Source organism: Parambassis ranga, chromosome 19 (genome assembly GCF_900634625.1).
Source record: "Parambassis ranga chromosome 19, fParRan2.1, whole genome shotgun sequence".
NCBI lineage: Eukaryota > Metazoa > Chordata > Actinopteri > Ambassidae > Parambassis > Parambassis ranga.
In genome coordinates, this window is record NC_041039.1 from 3,997,565 (window position 1) to 4,019,000 (window position 21,436).

General features: G+C 39.8%; 4 protein-coding genes across 5 annotated transcripts; 1 reads left to right on the forward strand and 3 right to left on the reverse strand.

Annotated features, from left to right (window-relative positions):
- Positions 1 to 227: 227 nt before the first annotated feature.
- Positions 228 to 8,357, reverse strand: osbpl7 (oxysterol binding protein-like 7). The gene is made up of 23 exons (XM_028430929.1): positions 8,226 to 8,357; positions 7,907 to 8,050; positions 7,771 to 7,824; positions 7,471 to 7,584; positions 7,288 to 7,378; positions 7,226 to 7,254; positions 7,013 to 7,136; positions 6,809 to 6,927; positions 6,630 to 6,719; positions 6,418 to 6,441; positions 5,308 to 5,458; positions 5,123 to 5,224; positions 4,877 to 5,038; positions 3,935 to 4,081; positions 3,710 to 3,846; positions 3,003 to 3,140; positions 2,526 to 2,589; positions 2,359 to 2,437; positions 2,040 to 2,184; positions 1,816 to 1,966; positions 1,502 to 1,628; positions 1,292 to 1,414; positions 228 to 1,070 (listed from the first exon to the last, which is right to left on the reverse strand). The coding sequence occupies exons 1-23, from the start codon at positions 8,355 to 8,357 to the stop codon at positions 962 to 964; spliced, it is 2,556 nt and encodes an 851-aa protein (XP_028286730.1). The 3' UTR covers positions 228 to 961.
- A 3,077-nt stretch (positions 8,358 to 11,434) lies between these two features.
- mrpl10 (mitochondrial ribosomal protein L10) lies at positions 11,435 to 14,172 on the reverse strand. Its single transcript, XM_028432142.1, has 5 exons — positions 14,081 to 14,172; positions 13,708 to 13,877; positions 13,294 to 13,458; positions 12,979 to 13,123; positions 11,435 to 11,912 (listed from the first exon to the last, which is right to left on the reverse strand). Exons 1-5 carry the CDS (start codon positions 14,118 to 14,120, stop codon positions 11,674 to 11,676), a joined length of 759 nt encoding a protein of 252 aa, XP_028287943.1. The 5' UTR covers positions 14,121 to 14,172; the 3' UTR covers positions 11,435 to 11,673.
- pnpo (pyridoxamine 5'-phosphate oxidase) lies at positions 14,138 to 17,345 on the forward strand. Of its 2 annotated transcripts, XM_028432141.1 has the most exons (8): positions 14,138 to 14,230; positions 14,613 to 14,719; positions 15,281 to 15,405; positions 15,488 to 15,587; positions 15,669 to 15,722; positions 15,804 to 15,932; positions 16,009 to 16,079; positions 16,350 to 17,345. In XM_028432141.1, the coding sequence occupies exons 2-8, from the start codon at positions 14,675 to 14,677 to the stop codon at positions 16,513 to 16,515; spliced, it is 690 nt and encodes a 229-aa protein (XP_028287942.1). In that variant the 5' UTR covers positions 14,138 to 14,230; positions 14,613 to 14,674; the 3' UTR covers positions 16,516 to 17,345. The 2 variants fall into 2 exon arrangements, with proteins under 2 accessions (XP_028287942.1, XP_028287941.1); XM_028432140.1 differs by lacking the exon at positions 14,138 to 14,230 and having other exon boundaries at positions 14,494 to 14,719.
- Positions 17,346 to 17,636: 291 nt separating this feature from the next.
- On the reverse strand, positions 17,637 to 20,965 carry prr15lb (proline rich 15 like b). The gene is made up of 2 exons (XM_028431187.1): positions 20,791 to 20,965; positions 17,637 to 18,571 (listed from the first exon to the last, which is right to left on the reverse strand). The coding sequence occupies exon 2, from the start codon at positions 18,542 to 18,544 to the stop codon at positions 18,209 to 18,211; it is 336 nt and encodes a 111-aa protein (XP_028286988.1). The 5' UTR covers positions 18,545 to 18,571; positions 20,791 to 20,965; the 3' UTR covers positions 17,637 to 18,208.
- Between the last annotated feature and the right edge of the window lie 471 nt (positions 20,966 to 21,436).

Genomic DNA, 21,436 nt, shown 5'->3' on the forward strand with positions numbered 1-21,436 from the left:
TTTCACAGCAGAAACACAGTTGTGATTTATGCATGTACTATACAAATACAGTATGTTTCCAACCAGCTGGATACTCATTAGTCTATCAATGACATAAAAATACTGTACAATATATTCTCTGCTCTTTTAAATATACTGTACTTATTTTTCAAAAATAAATTAAATAAAAATTTAGACAGATACTGTCTTAAACCTTTAGTCCTTAAAATTGGAAAACACAAGACTATGTGAGTGAGGTTGGGAAGCTGTACAAACTGCATACTGCAGCCAAGGCCAGGTTAACATTGAATGGTTTTGTTACGTGGTTTAACAGAAAATGTATTCAGGGACATTAGCCACAGTCTTTGGGAAAAATATTCACTTTTTTTTTTAAATTAATGAACAACTGTTCATTTACACATCATCAGTTACCCAACGTGTGTGTCTGGTCAGAGCTGCTGTTGCTTCAAATTTTCTTATTCATTTGAGTTAATTTGTAAAAAAAATGTATATAAATTAGCATATTGTTCATTTAAAGTTTTTACTAATAAATCAAATTGTCACAAACCAGTGGGCTCTTTGCCATCTTGTTTCTCTGTAGATCTGTAGCTCTGTAGCACAGACTCCGATTCAATTGTTTTTTTTTTTAAAGAGTTCAACACAAGCCCAGGTTTGTCAATTGTGTGTCACATGTTGAGAAAATAAATGCATACACCCTGATTGAATGAATCTAAACAATATATATAAATAAATACATTTAGAAAATTGAACTACATATTTTCCACCAGTCATGCTCTCTGTGTAACTCTGGTGAGGTTTTCCCGATGAGCCAGTCACGGGTGTACAGGAGGAGTGTGAGGACATCTGCAGCACTATCTCCACTCTGTCTCTCAAAGCGGTTCATGAATGCTGTCCAAAATATCCACCACTGATATTTCCTTCACTTCTCACTTTATCTGCACATTGGTGCCGTCACATCTGGTCACCACAGAGTTATGTTTTCCACATTAGCAAAACCTGGATCTGTCCTGAGCCTCCAGTAAGTCCCGTTTGTCACCCAGGTATCCCGTCCCAAAGAATCTTTGCCTTTCCTGGAAGAAAGAAATAATAGCGGCTATGATCAATGCATTCCAACAATTCCTGTTTTTAATATAACAATACTGCACATGTGTACTTTCATGAAGCCAATGGCAGCCAAAGATTAAGAAAAAGACAACTTGAAAAATGAATGAACTGTAATGGATTGTAAATTTATGGAGCCATGCAGTGGGTATTAGAAAACAGAAGGATGATTGTAGAGGAATGCGCTTACTTAAAAAAACATGGAACGTGCTCTTCACCCTTCTTGGACAGCTCTTTCCTCCGCTCTCTTTGCATATCTTCTATCTCATCCTTCCTCCTGTCGGCTTCATCTACCATTCCCTCTTCTAGCATTCTGTAACATGATCAAGGAAGAGTTAAAGGTATCAAAAACATTTCTCTGTACCATCTGTTTTTACAAGTTAGAGTGGATGTCTCTCACCTTTGGTCAGGCCGCAGGCGGGTGTCTGTAGGAGGCAGGAGAGGCTTCAGGTCTGGGGTGAGTTCATTTAGCTCCATGGCAAAGGTGGAAAAGCCATAGTACAGCAGGTAATCCTTTGGCTGGGGATCTGTTAGGTGACAAAAACATCTCAGGTGAGCTCCTAAACAAACGTGACACTTGGATTTTGCTGATCAGTCTTTTTGGCAGCAGTAGTATTTAAGCATTTCAGTTCTGTGTAAACTGACGCACACTCTCTGCAGTGTCAACATGTGACACACATGTGACTTTGAACTTTGTGATAATGGTGGACTCACTGGGCTTCCAGACACATTTTGGAGTCGGCAGAGTGTCACAGAAGATGCCTTCATGCCACAGACCTCCGAACCGATGGATAATGCTCCCGCTCTGGTCTAGCACCGTACCCTGCACCTCGTTCTTGTTTGTGTCTGAACCCCAGTATCGAGACTACAGCAGAATAAAAGGTGTCAGTCAGACCAACAAAACATAGTGACAGTAAGGAGTTGTTTTTTTCATGTACCTTGACAAAAGTGATCTTGCAGGTGCAGACATCATTTTTGAGGTTTTTGATGGTGACCTCTCCATAATGCTCCAGATATCGCTGCTGGCTGAGCACGTTATGGATGCAGGTCACTACTTTGTTCCACTCATAGTGGTCGCCATACCTGAATGAAAAAGTACTAGTAAGGAGTAGACTAGCTTCAAGCAAAAACAGAAAATCTTTCATCGCAAGCCACAAATTAAAGAGAGACTTCATCCTTTCTCATACAATATGAGTTTCAGTTATACCTGGTGGCTGCTGTCAGGCTGAGCCAAAACAAAGCTGTGCTGTTTATTACCTGGGAAGAGTCACATTCACCATTCCTACAGGCAGAATCTCCAGTGACTTCCCCCAGAATTTATTTTTCCACCGCTGGTCTGCTCAAAGAGATAAGCAGGTGGTGATGACATAGTAAAATGTATGCAGGAACAGCAGCATGATTAAGCACACAAACAGAGATCTGACCTTGCCAAAAGCAGAAATTATCAGAGTCTGCATGGCAGGCAGAGATGGGTGGGTGGTGGCAGACCTGCACAGCGCAGAGAAGAGACACAAAATGATCAATCAACCTGCTGGAGTTCTTAACTTAAAACCTTCTATATAAAAATATATGTATATATTTTTTTTACATTAACACAATATTTACATAAACTATTAATGCAGTATTTCAAAAATAATTTTACTTGGTTGGGGACTAAGAGTTAATTATTTTGCATAACTGCTGCCACCTCATTAATTATTTTGTGTTAATTTTTCAAACCGTGATCAGTTGTGTTATTATAAAGCAATGAATCACTCCATGTTCAATCTGTGTGACTGAGCAGTTCAATTAAATCAGCGTGTAATGCATCCTAATTCAGAGGAAATAAAGTGAGTTCATCTTTTCCCTTTTAAGATCTGCTGCAGCAGCCAGTCAGTGAAGTAGATGTGAGAGAAACAGACCTGCTCACTGATGAGGCGGAAGCCCCGGTCCTCTCTGATACATTCGAAGGTCTCCCCCAGCACTGGGTTAAAGGGCTTGTAGCGGTTTCTGAATGTTGCAGAGGAGTAACCGGAGATAGCAAAGGCAGCAATATAAACCTGGACAAAATAAAGAACATAACATTAAAAATCATTTTTAAAATAATACCAGTAAAAACAGAGCACAGTAGCACAATAGAGTCCATCATGATGTATTGTGTCACAGTGTGTTACACCAGCAGCACTGCTGCTGAAAGAAAAGACCTGCACCCTATGGTGAAGGCGTACCAGCATATTGTTAGGTTGAAGCTCCAACACACACATCAACATGCTGGTGAAGGAGGGCATAAACAAGGACAACACACACCGTGTATGCCCTGTTTGATGCACTGCTATCCAGTAATCCAGTTAATCTTAGTCTTTTATGGTGTTTTAGGTGAAAAGAGAGAATCTTAACTGGATGTCTTTGTAGTGTTTGTACAATAAAGACTTGTTCTTACAATTCTAATTTTGTTAATTAAGATTATCATCATTGCATGCTAGGTAGGACTACGAATGACAATGTAGCCAGCTAGTCTCCTGCTGTAATGATTATTTATCAGAGAAGTATAAAAGCATGTGCATGGCAGTATTCCCGTGCTATAATTACAAATTAAGTCAACATACAGTAACTATCCTGAATGTATTACCATTCTCTGGTAGGGGTCTGGTGTGTTGCTGGCGATGTCCAGCAGGTCACTGTACTCCAACTCCTCACACAGCCTCTGCAGCAGGTTAACAGGCTCGTTCAGAGCAGCTGGCATGGACACTCGAGCCAAGTCTTTACCTGATGAAAACCAGCACAGACACATCAGAAAATGTTTTCAAATCCAAAGACCATTTTTCTTTTAATGAATGTGAGTTTTAGTCCTTACCTATGTTGTTGTAGAGGATCGCCATGAGGCCCACATGGCTGTTGTCAGGGCAGTGAGCAGGTAGAGTTGTGCGTCGTCCTGTGCTTTTAGGAACAACACTGTTCGGAGACCTAGAAATGCTGGCACGGTATTTACGGGTGGCCGAGGCTGTAATGTTGGAGAATAGAAATAATATTAATATTAATAATCAGTAATGGAAATATATCTCTGACAGTCTGAACAAAGAACAATTGGTGTACAGTTAGAAACAACATTTTTAACCCCCCTATTAAAAAGATCATTCTTTGTCAAATATTTCTCCAGTGCTGTTATATAAAGCCAAGAAATTGTGTCCTCTGGTAGCTATGGAACAAATCACTGTTATACAATGATACTCTGTAGTCTGTGTTTTAACTGAGTGACCCTGTAAACATTTGATTTGTTCTTAAAAGTGAGGATTGGTATCCTGCAGCACACACACAGTATAACAGGTAACACTTTGTCTCAACACTTGTGAAAGCATCATGACAAAAGTGAAAGATATTTAAAAGCTTGGAGTTAAGAAAAGGGTTAATGTCTACAAAGCAGGAGAAGATATACAAGTTTATTCAAGTTACAAGATCTGCTGTGAAAGGTTTTATCAAGAAGTTCAAGAGAGGACTGATGCAGACAACATGTGTCTAAAGCACCCGAAGCACACAAATAACACAACAGTAGATGTGTCTGTAACTGGTAATCTTGTCAGGGTGGAAGGAAACATATATCATGAAAGAAAGCCCAAAGCATCAGCAGTAGGTAAGAAATACTTTGATTTCTACATAAAATGTAAGCTTCCTAACTAATAGTACATTTATAAATGTTTAAATTTGTGTTTAATTTTTTTTGCTCTGTTTAACAGAACATGTCTAAATGACATTTTCATAAGGGGATAATAATGTTGTCTACATTTGTAGATAGACCCACCATGCCCTTCCTCTGGCTCTGAGTTAGTGGTGCTTCCATCACTAAGTCCAGATTCGTCAGACACCTCAGAGGAACTTCCACAAAGGACGTCATCACTGGCATCAAAATACTCTGCAGCAGAATCAGCTACTGAAGGAGGCCCATGGGAGGAGGGCCTCACTGCTGCAGGCTGAGAAGGAGAAACAGTCATCAAAGAACTAAAGGAAATCCAGCACAGAAACCAGATCTTGAGCCCTCTTACCTCGCCTAATGTGTTTGACCTGTGGATGTTGTTAGTGTCCAAGACTTCCTGCAGCTTTTGCCTTTCCTGGGACAGAGTCTCATGTACCGACTTCAGGGAGGCAAGCACTGAAGACACATGACAAGATGGACAAGTTTAACTTAAGATCACAAAATCTATCTGCGGTTAAGTGTGTGTGTGTTTCTCTGACCTCTTAGTGACATGGCGCAGATGTCCTGCTGGATTTTCTTGCCCTCAGGCGATGCAACGGTTGAAGGGGACAGCTGAGAGTAGACATAGTCAGGGATAGAGGGGACAGATGCACCGAGGTGGGACGAACTGCTCAGGTGACTGGAGGACAGCTGTGGACAGGAAAGGGTGGATGATTCAACAAGCAGGTGTCACTGCTGTAATACAGCACAGTCTCCAGAGGGAAAGTCTCCAACACTGCGGTGCTGCTCTTTCACACTTTAACTCATTAACTGAAAGATTTAGCGAGGAGAGGCTTGGATCAGATCAGTTCTTCTCAGAACATCAAAATAAAGACACATTTATTTTGAACAAAAAGCTCTATGTTTTTGTTGCCTTTTTTTAATCAGGGTAACTTTAGCTTTTTTATTGCTTGCAGTCACTGTGTGGTGAGGTGCCAACAGCTTGGAAGTGAAACTGGTATGGCTGGGAGCAGTTTTTGTAATGTTTAGTCAGAGGACAGTTAGCGGTTTCCCATGCAAAGTTATGCAAACCAGATTCTGGCTGTAGATCCCTACTAATGTTCTTTGTATTCAGAACTCAGCAAAAAACATATTTTCCTTAACTAAAACTAATTTAATACAACTTTGAACATTTTGAACAGGCAGTGACATTGAAAATGCAATTTGCCAAAAAAGGTGTAACTAATTCACTGTTGAAATGTACCTGAAAATGTAATCATTACATGGATATTGTATTTTTTCCAAATGAAACTGAGACATAAGTCATATCTGTGTTTCCCTGCAGGTCCAGGCCTACAAGAGGTGTTTTAGGGACAGCTAGAGGTGTCATCTATGTCATCACAGCAATCTACTCACTGATGGGAGCTGCAGCTGTTCTTAAACACAGAAGCTCAAATCAAACGCTACTGAAGCATCTAAACCAAAAGCAGGTTCACTTGATTGATCTATGAATTCACTCTACCCCAGGCTCCTAAATGGTATAAAAACTTTGACCATTTTAACCAGAAATGTTAACTTAAATGTCATCTTCTGCTGTCTCGACAGCAAGTGAAGCAAGAAAAGACAGAATCATGTTAGTAGATCAACTTTTGGGCTCACTGGCAACTCACCGATTTAGTAATCCCACGAATAGGCTTTGGATTAGATTAGAGAAAGGCCCCAAAATGTTACAGCAGGTTTGGAAGTTTGGGAGGTGATTAACCCAATAATAATAATATTATAATAAAAAATCAATAATAATAATAATTTTGAATTCAATCAAGTACTTTAGGTCTATGTACACATATTAATGTCAAATGAAGCAAACACTGTAAAAAGTTACCATTCCAAGGGCTTCCACTCTGGACAGGGTGCGAGAGTGTCCCCACATCTTTCCTGACTTTGGCTTCTTTGGCTTCTCGAGCGACAGATTCTGCATCAAAATTATTGTTACGTGTGGTTTTGCTAGAGACATTAAACAATAGCACTTGTTCTGTACTGACGTAATCAGCCTGTGTGTACCTGCATGCTGATGATGCGCTGCAGGTCTCCGTTGGTGAAAGCCTGGCCCATCTCCAGTGCCTGCAGCCTCTGGATCAGACGGTTTAGCTCAGAGAGATCCAAATGACAGCGGTTCAACTCTGACAGAAGACATAAAAAAAGATATGTTCATATGAGATTTGTAAATGTAATCAGTGTATTCAGCAGGGACTGTATGAGTGATACCTTGAACACAGGAGTCTGGGTCGCGACTCTGCTGCAACCAAGCAGACACCTTACTATTCACAGCAGTGTTAGCTGAGGGCAGCACCTCTGACGCTCCAGCTGAATCTGCCACTGCTGCGGAACTCTGTTGACGTAAAGGACACAGGAGATAATGTCAGACTCACTTTTAGTCAGCGGCCTTAGATTTGACCTTATTGTTTTCTCTATAGTCACCAAATCTCCATTTCCCTGAGCTGGTCCAGCTGCCATGGTGTGGGGCAAAGTCAGAAGGATACCACTGTGAGCATGAGCTGCCTCGTTCTTCTTGAACAAGCGGTGTGCTTGTAGCTTGGTTACCCAGATGTAAAAGAGTTCATGGCTCTTTGCCTTGGTAAAAAAAAAATAAAAGTCATACAAGACATTTGACTTATAATTCAGAACATATGTGTTTGAAAAAAAGACCAGCATTCAGTGTTTACCTTCATATGATAGAGTATGTCACTAGCATCCAAATCAATCCGATTTGACTTCTTGTTTATTGACATTACTGCAAGGCTGACATCTAATGATCCCTGAACTCGTCCTTTGGAGACCTTCAGTGGAAAAGAGTGACCAAATCCTTAAAAATATATTCAATATTTTTATAGAGCACAGTAATCAACACTGATAGCTGGGACAATGGGAAATATAAGAAGGTTTTCTCATGCTAACTTGGATAATGAATCAATAATGGTGCACAGTTAAGGCTCATTTCTATTTTAGTTTAATGTTAGACTTACATCTTGCTGATTTTTAGAGTAGCGCAAGATTCCTGCCTCCAAGACAAAGTATCGCTGAAAAACAAATCAAAAAGTTTTCAAATGAAAACTAACATCAGCATCTAAAATAAAATCTTTCCACATCATGACTTAGCACCTTATGCCATCCTTTAAGTGGCCACTTCCTCCTCTTGAGCAGATATCCTTCACAGATTCCTGGAGGGGTCAGGTCCTGTGGACTGTCGCTACCTATGTGCATCTCTAGCGGAAGGTCGTCTATCACTTCCCAGTCTTTGACAATCTGAGTAGAGCATGATCAGAAAACAATTCATATCTGCTTGTTTTTCATTTGCATATTTATTGCCTTTGTTTCCTTTACAATCAATAATCTACATCACTTACGGTTTTAATGCACACATACCCCTGATCCTCTTCTTCATCATCATCAGAATGGAACAGAATGACCTGTGACTCACCTGTCTGGAGTGTCGAGATGACACTGTGCTGCTGCTCCGGGAGTGTGCAGGCTTGTTCCAGGTCGGTGAATTCTTCTCTAGGCCACTCGCCAGCGATTGGCTGCGATTAAGCAACGATCCATAAGAGTCCATTTCAATGCACAGACCTCAGACTCTACTCCTCCCTGTTGTTATTGGTTGTTTGTTATGAAAGGTCCACTTCAGTCTTCCAAAACCCTGCTGTAATAATGACAGGATGAGAGTGTGAAAATGTGGTTTTCATGCAGATTCAGTAGCAAGTTATGAATATTTCTATCACCTATTACTAATGCTGTGATTATTTACATATTATCCAGACCTACGTTGCATGAATCAACTGAGTGGAACATATGACTGACATACAGTACATTACATAGTTTTGTATTTTATGAGTATTGTTCTTTATAATGACTCCTGTGACAGCTGTACAAGTAACAAACCAAAGTGAAAGTTTTAAACATACTCAGGCTCTGTGTAATCCAGTTACCTAACACAGGTGAGAGCCGAGCTGTGTGATGTCATAGATGCTACTCATCTAGATCACTCTAGAGCTTAAAGTCACACTGAGAATTTCACTGAATATAATTACAGTATTTGATAATATTTACTGCAGTATCTTCTTTATAATAAACTGGAGATAAAGTGTCCTTATCTCAAAGCAGTAAAGGTTACAACACTGAGGTATTTTATTATTGTTATCATTGATGTTGTTGTTGACTACCCATGACACACCACAGAACTGTGGCTTGAACTTCACGTGTGGAGTGTATTCTTATCTTTGTATTTGTAAACTGAATATTTATATATTTATAATATTCATTTAAGACAACAGCTAACAATGCAGTCTGTAATTCTGCTAAGCAATTTTGTCCTGGGTTTAATAAAGTATTTCTGATTCTGATTCTGATTGGAGCCCTACAGCAAGTAACTTTAATGCAAAAGTGTCTCCATCTTCATCCGTTGTGAAGACTAGAATTTCACTCTTGGTTAATGGAGGCCATTCTAAGACTTAGTTGTGCAAATAACTTGACAGGTTTCTGACTAATCAAATTGCTAAAACCTGCAGAGTTGGATGAACCTGTGGCTTTTGAAGCCCCTAGGCGGTTTGCCCAGTCAATAATCCATTCCCCTATGTGACACCATGGCCAATACTGCCTGCTAGAAGAGGATTAACCTCTGCTTAATTGGTTTTTCAGGAGTTGTTTTTAGCTACTTTGAGCAACTTGGTGGTAGAGTACCTCGATGTCAAGGCAGAGAGCACTGCCACAACATTAAAAATACACAACAGAACAACACTGTTGCACTGGAAGTTTGCATACCCACGTTGGTTTACGCAAATAGGAATATGATTTACAGTAAATAAAATTTAATAATAATAATTAATTAATTAAATTGAACATTCTCCCAGACAAGATGTGAAATCAGTGGATCTGCACTGAAACTGATATCAGTCTAAATCTGTCCAGGCCCTTGCTGTTATGTAAGGGCCAGGGAGGATGACAGTAACTGACCTCAGTAATGAAAGCTAGTGGTGGAAACAGGATGAAAGGATTTGCAGGTTTCTGAGCTTGCTTAGTTGAGCAGGAATTTTTCACAGATGTATATTTTATTTTGATTAGAAATTATATTACAATTTAAACAAAGTGTTTACCAGTAAATTACTTGTTATTAAAATTCTGTTATTTGCAATCATTATAGTTAAGATTGTGTGTGAAATGCAAAGGAGTCACACTGCTGTAACTTCATTTTTTCAGATGCAGTAAATAAATGACACATTGCTGCAGTATACTGTAATTTCTTGTCCTGTTTGACTCAGGCCATGTGACACAATATGCATTCAGGTGAATACAAGACATCAGAAGCTGATATGGAAACATGGGGCAAACCAAACAAGTCAGCCAAGGTGAAGACAGCACCATGCCAGAGGCTGGAGTAAAATGCGCAGATTATGACCAGATTATAATCTCCTGTGTGGAATAAAAACACGCAGATCAAATCTGATAGTGTATGCATGTATAAATCCAGTTAACGTGAGTCCGTGTCCAAGACAAAGTATGATTATAACAGTTATTAGCAGAGGAGCAGCTGCACTGACTTAAAGCCCCAAAACACTAGAGTACATGTTGACATGTAAATTAACATGTCAAAGTTACTTTTAACATTTCTACATTATAAACAGGTGGCCATGACGCATACACTGTGTATATATAAAATTCTAAAGTCATGTAAGTAAGTCTCATGGATTTATTTTTTTGTTCCTATGATTTTTTTTCTGGCCTCTGTTACAATGTTGTTATAGGACGCATTCTTACCTGAGAATCACTTCCGAGGCTCATCATCTGCCGCCGTCCTCTGTCTGATTAATCCAAGCCTGTCATCTAAAACCTGATTTTGCCTTCAGGAAACTGCGACAAATCTCCATCTCTACTGAGAAAACGTTTTCCCATCGACAAACGCTAGATAACAGTCACACTACATGTTATATCCACAGATAATGACTAATTCTGACCACATAATCTCAACCGGCCGTTCCCTCTCTGGCCGTTAGGTCACACAAGCTCCCTTCCAAATCCAAAGGAAGTCTGCGCTTCGCAGGCAGCGCGCACCGTGCGCAATGTGTCCTGGGCATTATCCGCATTAGCGGGAATTACAGTGAATGTCTAGCTGAGGTAGTGGAGGGTAAATTTACCCGGGCTTCTCTCACCCTGCACCACCACTTTACTTTGAATCGCAAAGCCAATGGAAGGCAGACATCTTATTCAGGAGAAAAATATGGATATGTAATAACTTCCCGCAGCAAACACCTGCACTGGTTATTTTTACCATCATGTATAGAGGTGACCTTTCCTGCACTGCATTTTACAAAGCAAATCATATTCTGTTATTGTGTTACTCATCTTTTGTTTCTACATAAACACATTTTATGACCGATTGCAGCCTGTTTTGTAGAAGCATGTGGTTCCTCAGAAATCAGCCCATAATAGACTAATGGGCCCAGATTAACATGCTGTAATCTGCAGATTACCTATCAGGATATGTGACAACGTATGTTTATTTTGACTGGAGCAATCATTTTATGATGCCACTTGCATCAGTGTGCACAGTACTGTCATTAAACTTGCTCACACCAAGTACATTTAAAGCAATCCTGCAATGACAACTGACTGATACAGAAAATTTGACACAAAATCTATAGGGCTGAGGTCATTTATTAATACTACATCCTTATATAGATGTAGATACACTGATACACTTTTTTGCAGCACTGTCCATCCAATTCCAATCCACCACTAGGCTGAGGTGCACTGAAATCACTTGTGTCTGTTCCATAACGTGCAAAAACACTGATTATTGCATCCACAGTCCATCATTGTTCCAACCAGCTGCAAATCTGTTTAAGGACACAGTCACAGTGAATTCCTCTAAAACTCTATGTGGCCTCCTCGGCTTTGGAAGCTGCCTCTGTATTGCTGTCTGGGCTTTGTTGCTTGACGTACTGCTGGAGCAGAGCAGACAGGTGGGCAGGGTGGTGCTGCAGCATACCGGCCGTACGGGAGGTCAGCATTGTCAGCCCGCTGACAAGCTCACCTTGGACAACAGTCACTGATGGAAGTTTGGAGTAGCTCGCAATGCCCTGTGCACTCAACAACGTGTGGTCTACACAGGCTCCTGGTGAGAGATGAGAAGAATGTAGAAGTTATTATATCACAAGCCATTTCTCAGTGATGAATGGATAGCAACAAAAAATTGTTGCTATTATTGCACATGCTTTACAATGAGCTGCAGGGATCTGGCATTTTTAAATGCTAGTATTGCACTCATAGCACACTTTTCATTTTCTAGACAAAAACATTCAGTAAGTAGAGTCTGGTTCATAAATACTGGAACAATGATAAGTTTCAGTTGCTGCTTAGTGGTTACATCTTCAGTAACTGAACAGTAGCTCTGCTGGGTTGAGATTAGGTGGCTAACTTGGTCAGTGAAGAATATCACAGTTATTTGTCTTGGCTGGCTGCTGCTGTACGTGTTTAGTCATTATGGATCTGTCCTAGTCCAAGTTCTACAGCATTTGTCTGAAGCTAAGCAGAGTATACATCTATACACCACCATGTCTGACTGAAGAAATGCTCTGCTTTGGATCCTTTCTTTCCCCATACTTTTCTCCGAAATCATTCTGGGATAAACTCATCTTGGATCACCAGACCAAAGAGTCTTTTTCCAGACTTTATACAGACTTTTTTCACTGTTTTCTTTTGAAGTCTAATCTGGCCTTTTTGTTCCCTTTTTGTTATGATGACTGGCTTCCGCTTTGCTATGAAGCGTCTGTTTTTTTTCGGTTACTGACTGTAGACTTTGACAATGACATGGCCACCTCCTCCAGAACATGCTGACTTTTAAAGTTAATTAGTCATAGATTAACGAGGGAACAGGCCACACCTGGACATGCAGCTGCTGTTAGCCATTTGTTTCTTTATATTTGAAGTTTATGTGTACAAAAAAACCATATGCGTAAAAAACTTACCAATGCTCCAATATTTAGGAATGTGACTGTATCCTTCTTGCTAGCTAGCAACAGACCAACTCCTATTTCCTCACATCTTGGTATCAAGTGACAGGTAGGACCCAAAACATCTCCATCCTAACTCACTGAGTTACCTTCTATCTTTCTTTATAGTCTATAGCCCATGCGGCATCATAATGACAAATCAGAACTGAAAGGAGAAAATAAACGTACCGAGCAGTGTCATCTGTGGGCTGGTTCTCAAAGTAGTCAGCATTTCCTTCACTTTTGGCTCTTTACTTACAAACAGAACAGTTGGACCGACAAACAGAGGAACCATGTTGTAGTAAACACTGTCACTCAGGAATGACCGCATCACCTGAAATATAACAGGAACACTAGTCTTTTAGTCAACAGGTGAGACTGCAGTCTGAGGAGATGTGATTCGATGAACACAAACAAAAACCACTGGTTTAGAAACAGTTGTTAGTTAAAAGAAGTTAAAATAATTTGCATATGCACAAGATCCTCTAAGTTTTTTAGCCTTACCTGGTTGGGGAAGAACTTGACAGTGATCCCATATTTTAAAAGTCTGTGCCTGAGCATTATCATGTCGTCAGCACTAATGCTGTTGTTCTGAAGCACTGCAACCATTTTACAATCCTGGAACAGGTTCCTTAAATCTCTCTTCATGAGTAGCACCAAACCGTTATCCTGATAGGATACAAGGGAAATGATTGTTACACATGCATCTTATAAACAGACAATATTGTTTTTCTTTCCCTATGAGAGCTAGTCAATAGAATAAGTCCATACAGCATATTGAACCCAGCCCCTTAAATATTTTAAGTGATTGCATACTTAAATTTGGATTTAATTCTGTATTGTTATATTGCTACTTTGACAACTTTTCTCAGCACTCTACAGAAGGTTTCAGTAATGGACAGAATGTTTCTGCGTTACCTCCTGGACGCGTTCGGTTTGTGAGGGATAGGCACCTGGTGCAGCAACCGGTTTGGGAGGAATATACTCTGTAACAGCCAAAAGCTTCTTCTTGAGGAAGTGCATGGGTCGTTTGTGGCGTGTCACAGCCTTGGAGCCGTGACGAATACACTGTGTCAGGGGCAGCCATCCTAAAAACCGCAAATACCTGTTAGCTTTCGCAGCTGCAATGACAGGACGCTAAGCTAACATTTCCTAACTCAGCCACTTCTGTTTAGCTACAGAAACGTGGTTAACATGCTGAAACAACCTAACTGTCAAAACATGACACAGCCAGGAAGACAAAGAAGAAATTAAGAACTTAAAGCAATTACATTTTTTGAACATAAATTACCTTGTTTCAGTGGCAATTTTACGCACAAGGTCGCCGCCATGTTTGACAGGAAAACCGGATTAAGGAAGTGACGACGTCAAAAAGATGCTGCGTTCAAAGACATGTAAACAAAATCTAAAACTAGCAGATAATTATGGAAATCAGCCCAAGGTTGGATAATTTCACGTATATATCAATTATTAACGCATTTAGTCTCAAAAAAACTTATTTCATTTAAGAGTGCAACTACCAGATACTACGTGATATAATTACGTAATCACGTATCGCTGTTGGCTATATAGATTAAATATTATATACACAAAACCCAAAACACCTTCCATAGCAAACTTTAACTGTAAAAATTACTTTAAAATTACCGGAACGTTCTTGCATTTCAACATTAGTCGCATGTTTGCATAATATTTTACGTAAAGGGTTAAATTGTGGTTACGTCAGCGTATTTTTGACACAAGCATGAGGCGCATACTCAGTGTGACTTTCCTGAGGAACATTTGTTTAATAGGTAGAAATCCCTCTTGTGCCTCTTTAACAGCGGGGAAACGAAGCGTTTTCGTCCTAAATCTTTTCCGGAAATCGTCGAGTGACAGCACAAGCATGGACCTCAGTAACATGCGGAAGAAGTACAAAGGGGATGAAGACGTGAGTGCCATTTAAAACATTTTATTTGCCTGCTGCAGGCTGCAAAGATGAAACTAAAGCAGTCTTTACGCTAGGCACGGCGCGAGCTTTATAATTTTGGAAGGGACGAGTAATTGTTAATACATTACAGTATATATCTGCAAAGTTTAATATACCCGGATATATTGCTAAAAACTGCGGAAATTGTGAAAATGTAGTGCTGATTCATGATGACATATTTTAGACACATGCTGCATTTGCTGTCATTTAGCATGGGTCAGGTGTACTGCTGAGCTGGCCCCGGCATGTAAGACCCACACAGTGTTGTGCTGTCTGTCTTGTTTCATCACGTGATGGGGATATTGCAATTACTGTTACTGTTTAACATGGCTGCTTAAAAACCCGTATGAGATCCAGCTGAGAAAAAGCAGGTGTCTGTGTCTTAACAGAGGTTGACTGGGTTTTTTGGACTAAATAAGCCATGTATACGTTGTCAATAGGCATTAATAGCCCTTCACTTGTGATCAAATAGTAGAGGCATCTCATTAAATCATTAAATTAATGTGGTTCTCTGTAATGCAGTGCTTTGAGGAGAATCAGCTGGCATCTCTGGACCCCATTAGGCAATTTGGAAGCTGGTTTGATGATGCCACAAAATGTCCAGAAATTGGTGAGGCCAACGCTATGTGCATCGCCACAGCCACCAAGTAAGTAGCATCACCACCTGAGAGGAACATTCTTCTTTTTCACAGCTCTGTCATCCTAACATGGGTATTCCTGTCTGTTCAGGGATGGACTTCCGTCTGCTCGGATGGTCCTCCTGAAAGGTTACAGCAATGAGGGTTTCCGTTTCTTCACAAACTATGAGAGCAGAAAAGGTTGTGAGCTGGTGAGTGACGCTGACGCTGTCTGTTTATTAGTGAACATCTCACCCCTGATCAACTTCTTCTATTCTATTGCTTCTCTGCAGAAGAGCAATCCATATGCATGCCTGGTCTTCTACTGGGAACCTCTCAACAGACAGGTACGGCTCTCTGTGCTCCTTTCATTATCTTTCATTATAATATACCTGGTTTTCTACAAAAAATATGGTTCTTTCTTAAAGATTCGTATTGAGGGAGTTGTAGAGCGAATCCCCTACCAGAGCTCTTGTGACTACTTTCACTCCCGGCCAAAAAGCAGTCAGATTGGGGCTGTAGTGAGCCGACAGAGCACTCCATTTCCTGACAGAAATGTAAGAATCAAAACTCTGCTTTGTGCCATATTAGATACAAACGCCACTGATGGCTTAACTGTTACAATTTTTATAGTATTTAAGGCAGAAAAACGCAGAACTGGAGGAGAAGTACGAGGACACGGAGGTGCCAATGCCAGACTACTGGTGAGCATCACTTCTCATAAAATCCTAAACTAATGGGCAGCAGTGGCTCAGTGGTATAGCAGGGTTGTCCAGTAACAGGAAGGTTCCCAACTCCTCCCTAGTTACTGTTGTGTGTCCTTGGGCATAGCCTCCAGTGTACTCACTGGTGTATGGCGCTCTTTGCTGGGCTGCCTTAAGCAATTTCCCCATTTGTGGGACTAATAAAGGTTTCAAATTTAAATTAATGAAGAAGCTTAACCCCTAACTGCCTGTGACGTGCTTTGCTGACAGGGGCGGCTACCTGGTCAAGCCTTACCACATCGAGTTCTGGCAGGGTCAGACCAATAGGCTTCATGACCGCATCGTCTTTACCAAGCTGAAGGATGGAGAGTCAGAGCTGGGAGAGTTTCAGCACCCTGCAGAGGGCGGCTGGGTCTATCAGCGGTTGGCCCCATAAGAAACAACTCAGCAGAACCCTAACCCGAAGTCTCATGTAGAATCATTACAACAATCATCTTCTCCTCACTTGAAAGAACATCAAAGCATTCTGCCTAAAGCCATTTGATGTCTATTACATATAGGAGCTGCTTCATGCCACATGTGTTTGATCCAAATCATGTGTGCAACCATGGATACAGGAAGTAGTGTGACACAACATGGCTGTACTGCGTGACTTGACATTTTCCATGTAGTGTTAAGATAAAAGTGCACTGACTGACAGCAGAGCATTATCACCTGGGCCTGTCAGATAATAATCAACAGTCTGATAGTGTCGACCTTTAAGACATGGAAACATTTTTTCTCGAGAAGCACAACATCTCCATTGATGTAACTTTATGTCCATTTTTATGTTTTTACAAGTCTATAATTTTCTACTAAGATCTATAGAAGTATAGTTTGGATGTTTGTGCCAACTGTAAAGAGACAGTTATTCGAGTTGAGTGATATCCAAGAAATCATATATCCATTTAAAACTAAAGGCAGCACTGTAAATACACATAAATAATAAAGGGTATAATTTATACAATATAAAATTTATTATTTATAAACACATCAGCAAATAATTTGAATTATGTACTCTTAAATGTGTAAAATAACTGTCTTCCTTTTTTGTTTAATTAGCGCCAAATTGTTTTAATTCAATTTACAGAAATGTTCATAGGAATTTATTAAGATATTTAAGGAAAAGACCTGGTGGTGTTTATTGTGCCAACTGTGTTTTATTGTATTTGAGAATGTGATATTTGTTGACGCAAAGGAGCCATTAATAAAGTTTAATTTGTAACACGAGGAGTGCATGTGGATTTTTGTCCAGCAGGTGTCATTAACACCACAAATGTGAAAAAAAAATGCAGGTTCTCATGATAAGAGGAGTTTTTGGGAATGACTCTGTGGTGTCAGCTTTTATGCTGCTGAGAGTCAAATGTCAGTGTCTGCTTACTGTCACCATGACAACAAAAGCTCAGGTGAAACAACACCCAGCTCAGTAACCAGAAAGAACAATTGTCACAAAGATCAACATCTGCAATCATCTTCTTCATATTGTATTTTAGAAAAACGATTTTATAAACATCTTTGTTATTTATATGTATTTATTATTTACAGTGGCTCCAAAAAAGTACAAGTTTGTAAAATACATTTTCTTCAAGATTTTTTTTTCATTTTATGCTTGATCTTTGATCCATAGGAAACCTAAATTATTAAAACCAATATTTTCTACTCAAATAAATAAATCAGTGTCCGATATTCTTTCAAACAGGTCAATCATCACGATTTTAAAATGTATTAAATTTTTAAACATGCTTAGTTTGCACTATTTTACTGATTGTGCGACATATACAAAAGAAACAGCATAGCAGTAAAAATAAAGTTAAGTTCAGCGATGTTCAATCATGAGGACGTAGGGTAGGCGTCACTCTTCCTTGATCATTTTTCAAGACATACACAAACTGATGCATATCTGAAGCAAAGAGTCTCCAGGTTTTTGTTGGTCTTTCACTCCACTGTGAGCACCTCTAAAGGTCATTTGCTGATACCAGCAGTTTGTTTAAGTATGAGTCCTTTGGTTACAGTATGCACACATGTAGTGCAACATGGTGGTGTTCAAAATATATAACACACTCAGTATATGAAATACTCATGTATTTGTATTATTTTTCAGTCTTATTTTTATGGTTCTCATCACCGAGGTTGTGCTCTGCGAACAGATTTGGGTTCTCGGCCAGCGTGGCACGGACCTTCTTCTTCTCCTTGAAGCGCCCAGAGTGGGACACCTTGACATGGCGGCCCTTTGTGGCAGATTTATCAACAATTTTCTCCAGTCTGACGTTAAACTGGCTGTCCATGTGGTCTGCAGGGGGGTTACCACTCGGGTGCTCTTTGTTCCCAGTGTTGCTGCCATATTCAGCAGGGATCTCATACAGAACCTTAGACTCGGACTTCTTCTTGCGAGAGAAGGTCAGCTTCCACCAGCTTTGGTCGGCCATGGCACCAACAGGAAGTGGAGGACTGACCTGCAGGGCAAAGAGCTTACATTCAGGACTGCAGAAAACCAACAGTGATCACATCTCACTAAAGATATGGTTTGAAAGTCCATAGGTGACATAACATACCTTTTTCAATATAACCAATGAAAAGCCTTTAGACTCTCTAAATAAACCCCACTGTGTCCTGTGCAGACCCATTCTCAGAAAGCAGACAGTATCTACAGCTGTCTTCTTTTCATCCACATTACATCTCTGCGATTATAAAGTGTATCATAACAGGACATATCACCTGACACTCTGCTGATAAATTAATGACTATCTGAACAGGATCCTCTGTCACTGCATGTGATCTGATATGAAGTAAGAAAAGCTTCACTTTGAGGAGGAAATAAGGTGCTTAAGCAGGAGTTTAGAAATGAGTTATATAATGTGAAGATGTTCCACAACAAAAATGTTATGATCCCAGTGGGCAACAATTACAACCAATTAGACCCGATGTACAGTCACCTGGTAACTGTTTGATGTGAGTTCTGTTATCATGGCACATTTACCCATCAGGCTGTCTGGTAACACTAATACTAAAATGATGAAGCATTTGATGTTCCTTATCGTTTGGCAGAGTTGCAGTTGATAGTGTGTAAAGTGTGTAAATTACATCAGTGTCAATATCTTGTGGGTATATGGCTGGTATATGCTCTTGAATTAGCAGTGTTGATCAGGTGGAAGCAAGAAATTATCTGAAGCTGTTGCCATGGTAACTTAATAGTAGTAGTACAAGTCACAAAGCCTAAAATGTTTACAAATAATCTTAAAAGAAGTTAAATATCTAGAAGAGAGACTGAAATTGATCAATTCAGCTCAAGCAGATAGAAAAAATAGCTTTAATGAATGAAACACCATTCCACTAATATTAAATTAGATTAAAATGTTTCATTAGTTATTAAGATAACAATTTCAGATTTTTACAACTTTAAACTGATGCATCAGTATGTTTTAAAATCTGTAAACCTTGCATTCAAATGACAGCCTTTTATGAGCCATAATAATGCTGTACGGTCTGTTTTATGGGGGCTAACAAGAAGAACCACACCAGTCCTCTGTTGGTGTGGTCATTTTATTATGGAGCACCTATGCAAATAAAGAGCACATGCCCTGAAACACTCATCTCACTCCTATCTGCACCACGTGATAGCAGGCACCTGCTGGCACAATGAGCGGTGGAGATGTTTTTTTTATCTAATGTTGTTTTATGGTTTAAAAAACATTGGACAGATACCAAAATGTGTTATGATGTTTCTTACTTACACACAAATCTCCAGGTATTCAGAAACATGGGTGCAATTATTTTTTTTTACAAAAGACAGGTATCCCTCCAAATATTTGCAGAGCATTTACATGCTGTTGTTGACTTTCCTTCAAACAGATTCTGCAGGGCAGAACAAAGTCACTGAGCAGCACTTTCGCACAGTGTTAGGTAAGAGAGCGGTGCAGTACAATATGAACACATATTTCCTTTAGTATGCTGTGTTTGACTTAGATGTGACCTTTGAGACAAAAACTCCTGTTGACACAAAGGAGGCCCCGCACAGTTCTTTTTAATAAGTTACCGTGTGTTCTGTTCTGTGTGGGTGAGCTGCTCAGCAAAGCCTCATAGATCACAGCAGGAAAGGAACACTGTGGGTCGGAAATCACTAACCAACACACACACACAGTGGAGACTCCAAGGGCACAGAGGACTGCGCTGCCCTCCGTACTGAGCAGTATAGGTTCATTAGAATCTCAGGTTTCATCCTGTGTGCCAGACTCACTGTTGACCCGTAACAACAAAGTTGAAGGAGAGGATGAAGAGTCTTTGAGTGTTTGTAATGATGCAACCAAAGTGTATTTCTTCCTGAAGTCACAGAACCATCTGAACAGACGTCTACAAGATTGCAGCATTTATGACTAACTCTTCTTGTATTTTTCATTTCTATTACTTTCTGTTGTCAAATATTGTATATTATATGTATATGTATCAGTGTTCAAACTGCAGTTTAATGTACAATTTATTGTATGTAAAAAAAATGTGCTTTAGCCAAAAGACTGAAGTATTCAACAAACATTTCTACCTCACACTTTTTAACATACAGTGTTTACAAAATTAATCAACAAGTTGTTGTAAGTGTAAACCTTGACCATAGAAACATCAGTAACAACAACAGAAATGGCTGCAGTTTATTACAGACATTTATGTGCACTTTTCTTACCGTGTTGATGGTGAGCTGGCTGAAGGAGGCTCTCACATGTGAAACTGTGCTGCCATTACAAACTCACCTCCTCTCTCACTGTTTTTTTTTGTTCTCTCTCTTCTCCTCAGGTGTTTGTGCACAGGTGCAGCATCTCTTTCCCTCTGCCTCTCCCTCTCACTTTGTCCCTCTGTACTCCACTCTGGAACACACACCCTCCTCAACACACACACACATACACCTTAAAGCCCGCCCAGCTACAAGTGCTTGACTGAGTAAATGCCATTCTTCAGGCCTGCTCATTCCACGTTAGGAATACTGACATCACTCTGAAAGCTGACAAAAAACACTTTAAACAGTATATGAAAGAAAATCATTTTCTGTTTCTGTTACACAACTCTTTGTAATAACTTAGACCTGACACAGACAGAGAGCTGCTTTGCATGGGCTGTGTAAAATCACAGACAGTGAAAGGATTCTGTCTTTGCATGTTTGGTCACCATTCAAATTAACTGAAATTAGAGCACTTGACCTGCCCCTGTAGACTTTTTATTTTCCCTTTTTACATTTTATATAGTTCTACTTCACCGCATGCAACTTAATACACCCTTCAATAGCCAGTTTATTAAGACTTTATTTAAAAAATAATCTTTTTTTATTTAAAAAA

Excerpts from the sequence above, each read along its gene's own strand:
- osbpl7 (XM_028430929.1), bottom strand. The coding sequence starts at position 8,357 with ATGGACTCTTATGGATCGTTGCTTAATCGCAGCCAATCGCTGGCGAGT. Across the intron at positions 7,137-7,225 it reads CTCAGGGAAATGGAGATTTG|AGTTCCGCAGCAGTGGCAGA; the intron begins GTGACTATAGAG and ends TTACGTCAACAG. Across the intron at positions 1,629-1,815 it reads AAAATGTGTCTGGAAGCCCA|ATCCCCAGCCAAAGGATTAC; the intron begins GTGAGTCCACCA and ends GTCACCTAACAG.
- mrpl10 (XM_028432142.1), bottom strand. The coding sequence starts at position 14,120 with ATGGCGGCGACCTTGTGCGTAAAATTGCCACTGAAACAAG. Across the intron at positions 13,459-13,707 it reads AAACCGAACGCGTCCAGGAG|GATAACGGTTTGGTGCTACT; the intron begins GTAACGCAGAAA and ends GTATCCTATCAG. Across the intron at positions 13,124-13,293 it reads TCAAGTTCTTCCCCAACCAG|GTGATGCGGTCATTCCTGAG; the intron begins GTAAGGCTAAAA and ends GTTATATTTCAG.
- pnpo (XM_028432140.1), top strand. The coding sequence starts at position 14,534 with ATGAGGCGCATACTCAGTGTGACTTTCCTGAGGAACATTTGTTTAATA. Across the intron at positions 14,720-15,280 it reads AGTACAAAGGGGATGAAGAC|TGCTTTGAGGAGAATCAGCT; the intron begins GTGAGTGCCATT and ends TCTGTAATGCAG. Across the intron at positions 15,406-15,487 it reads TGCATCGCCACAGCCACCAA|GGATGGACTTCCGTCTGCTC; the intron begins GTAAGTAGCATC and ends CTGTCTGTTCAG.
- prr15lb (XM_028431187.1), bottom strand. The coding sequence starts at position 18,544 with ATGGCCGACCAAAGCTGGTGGAAGCTGACCTTCTCTCGCAAGAAGAAG.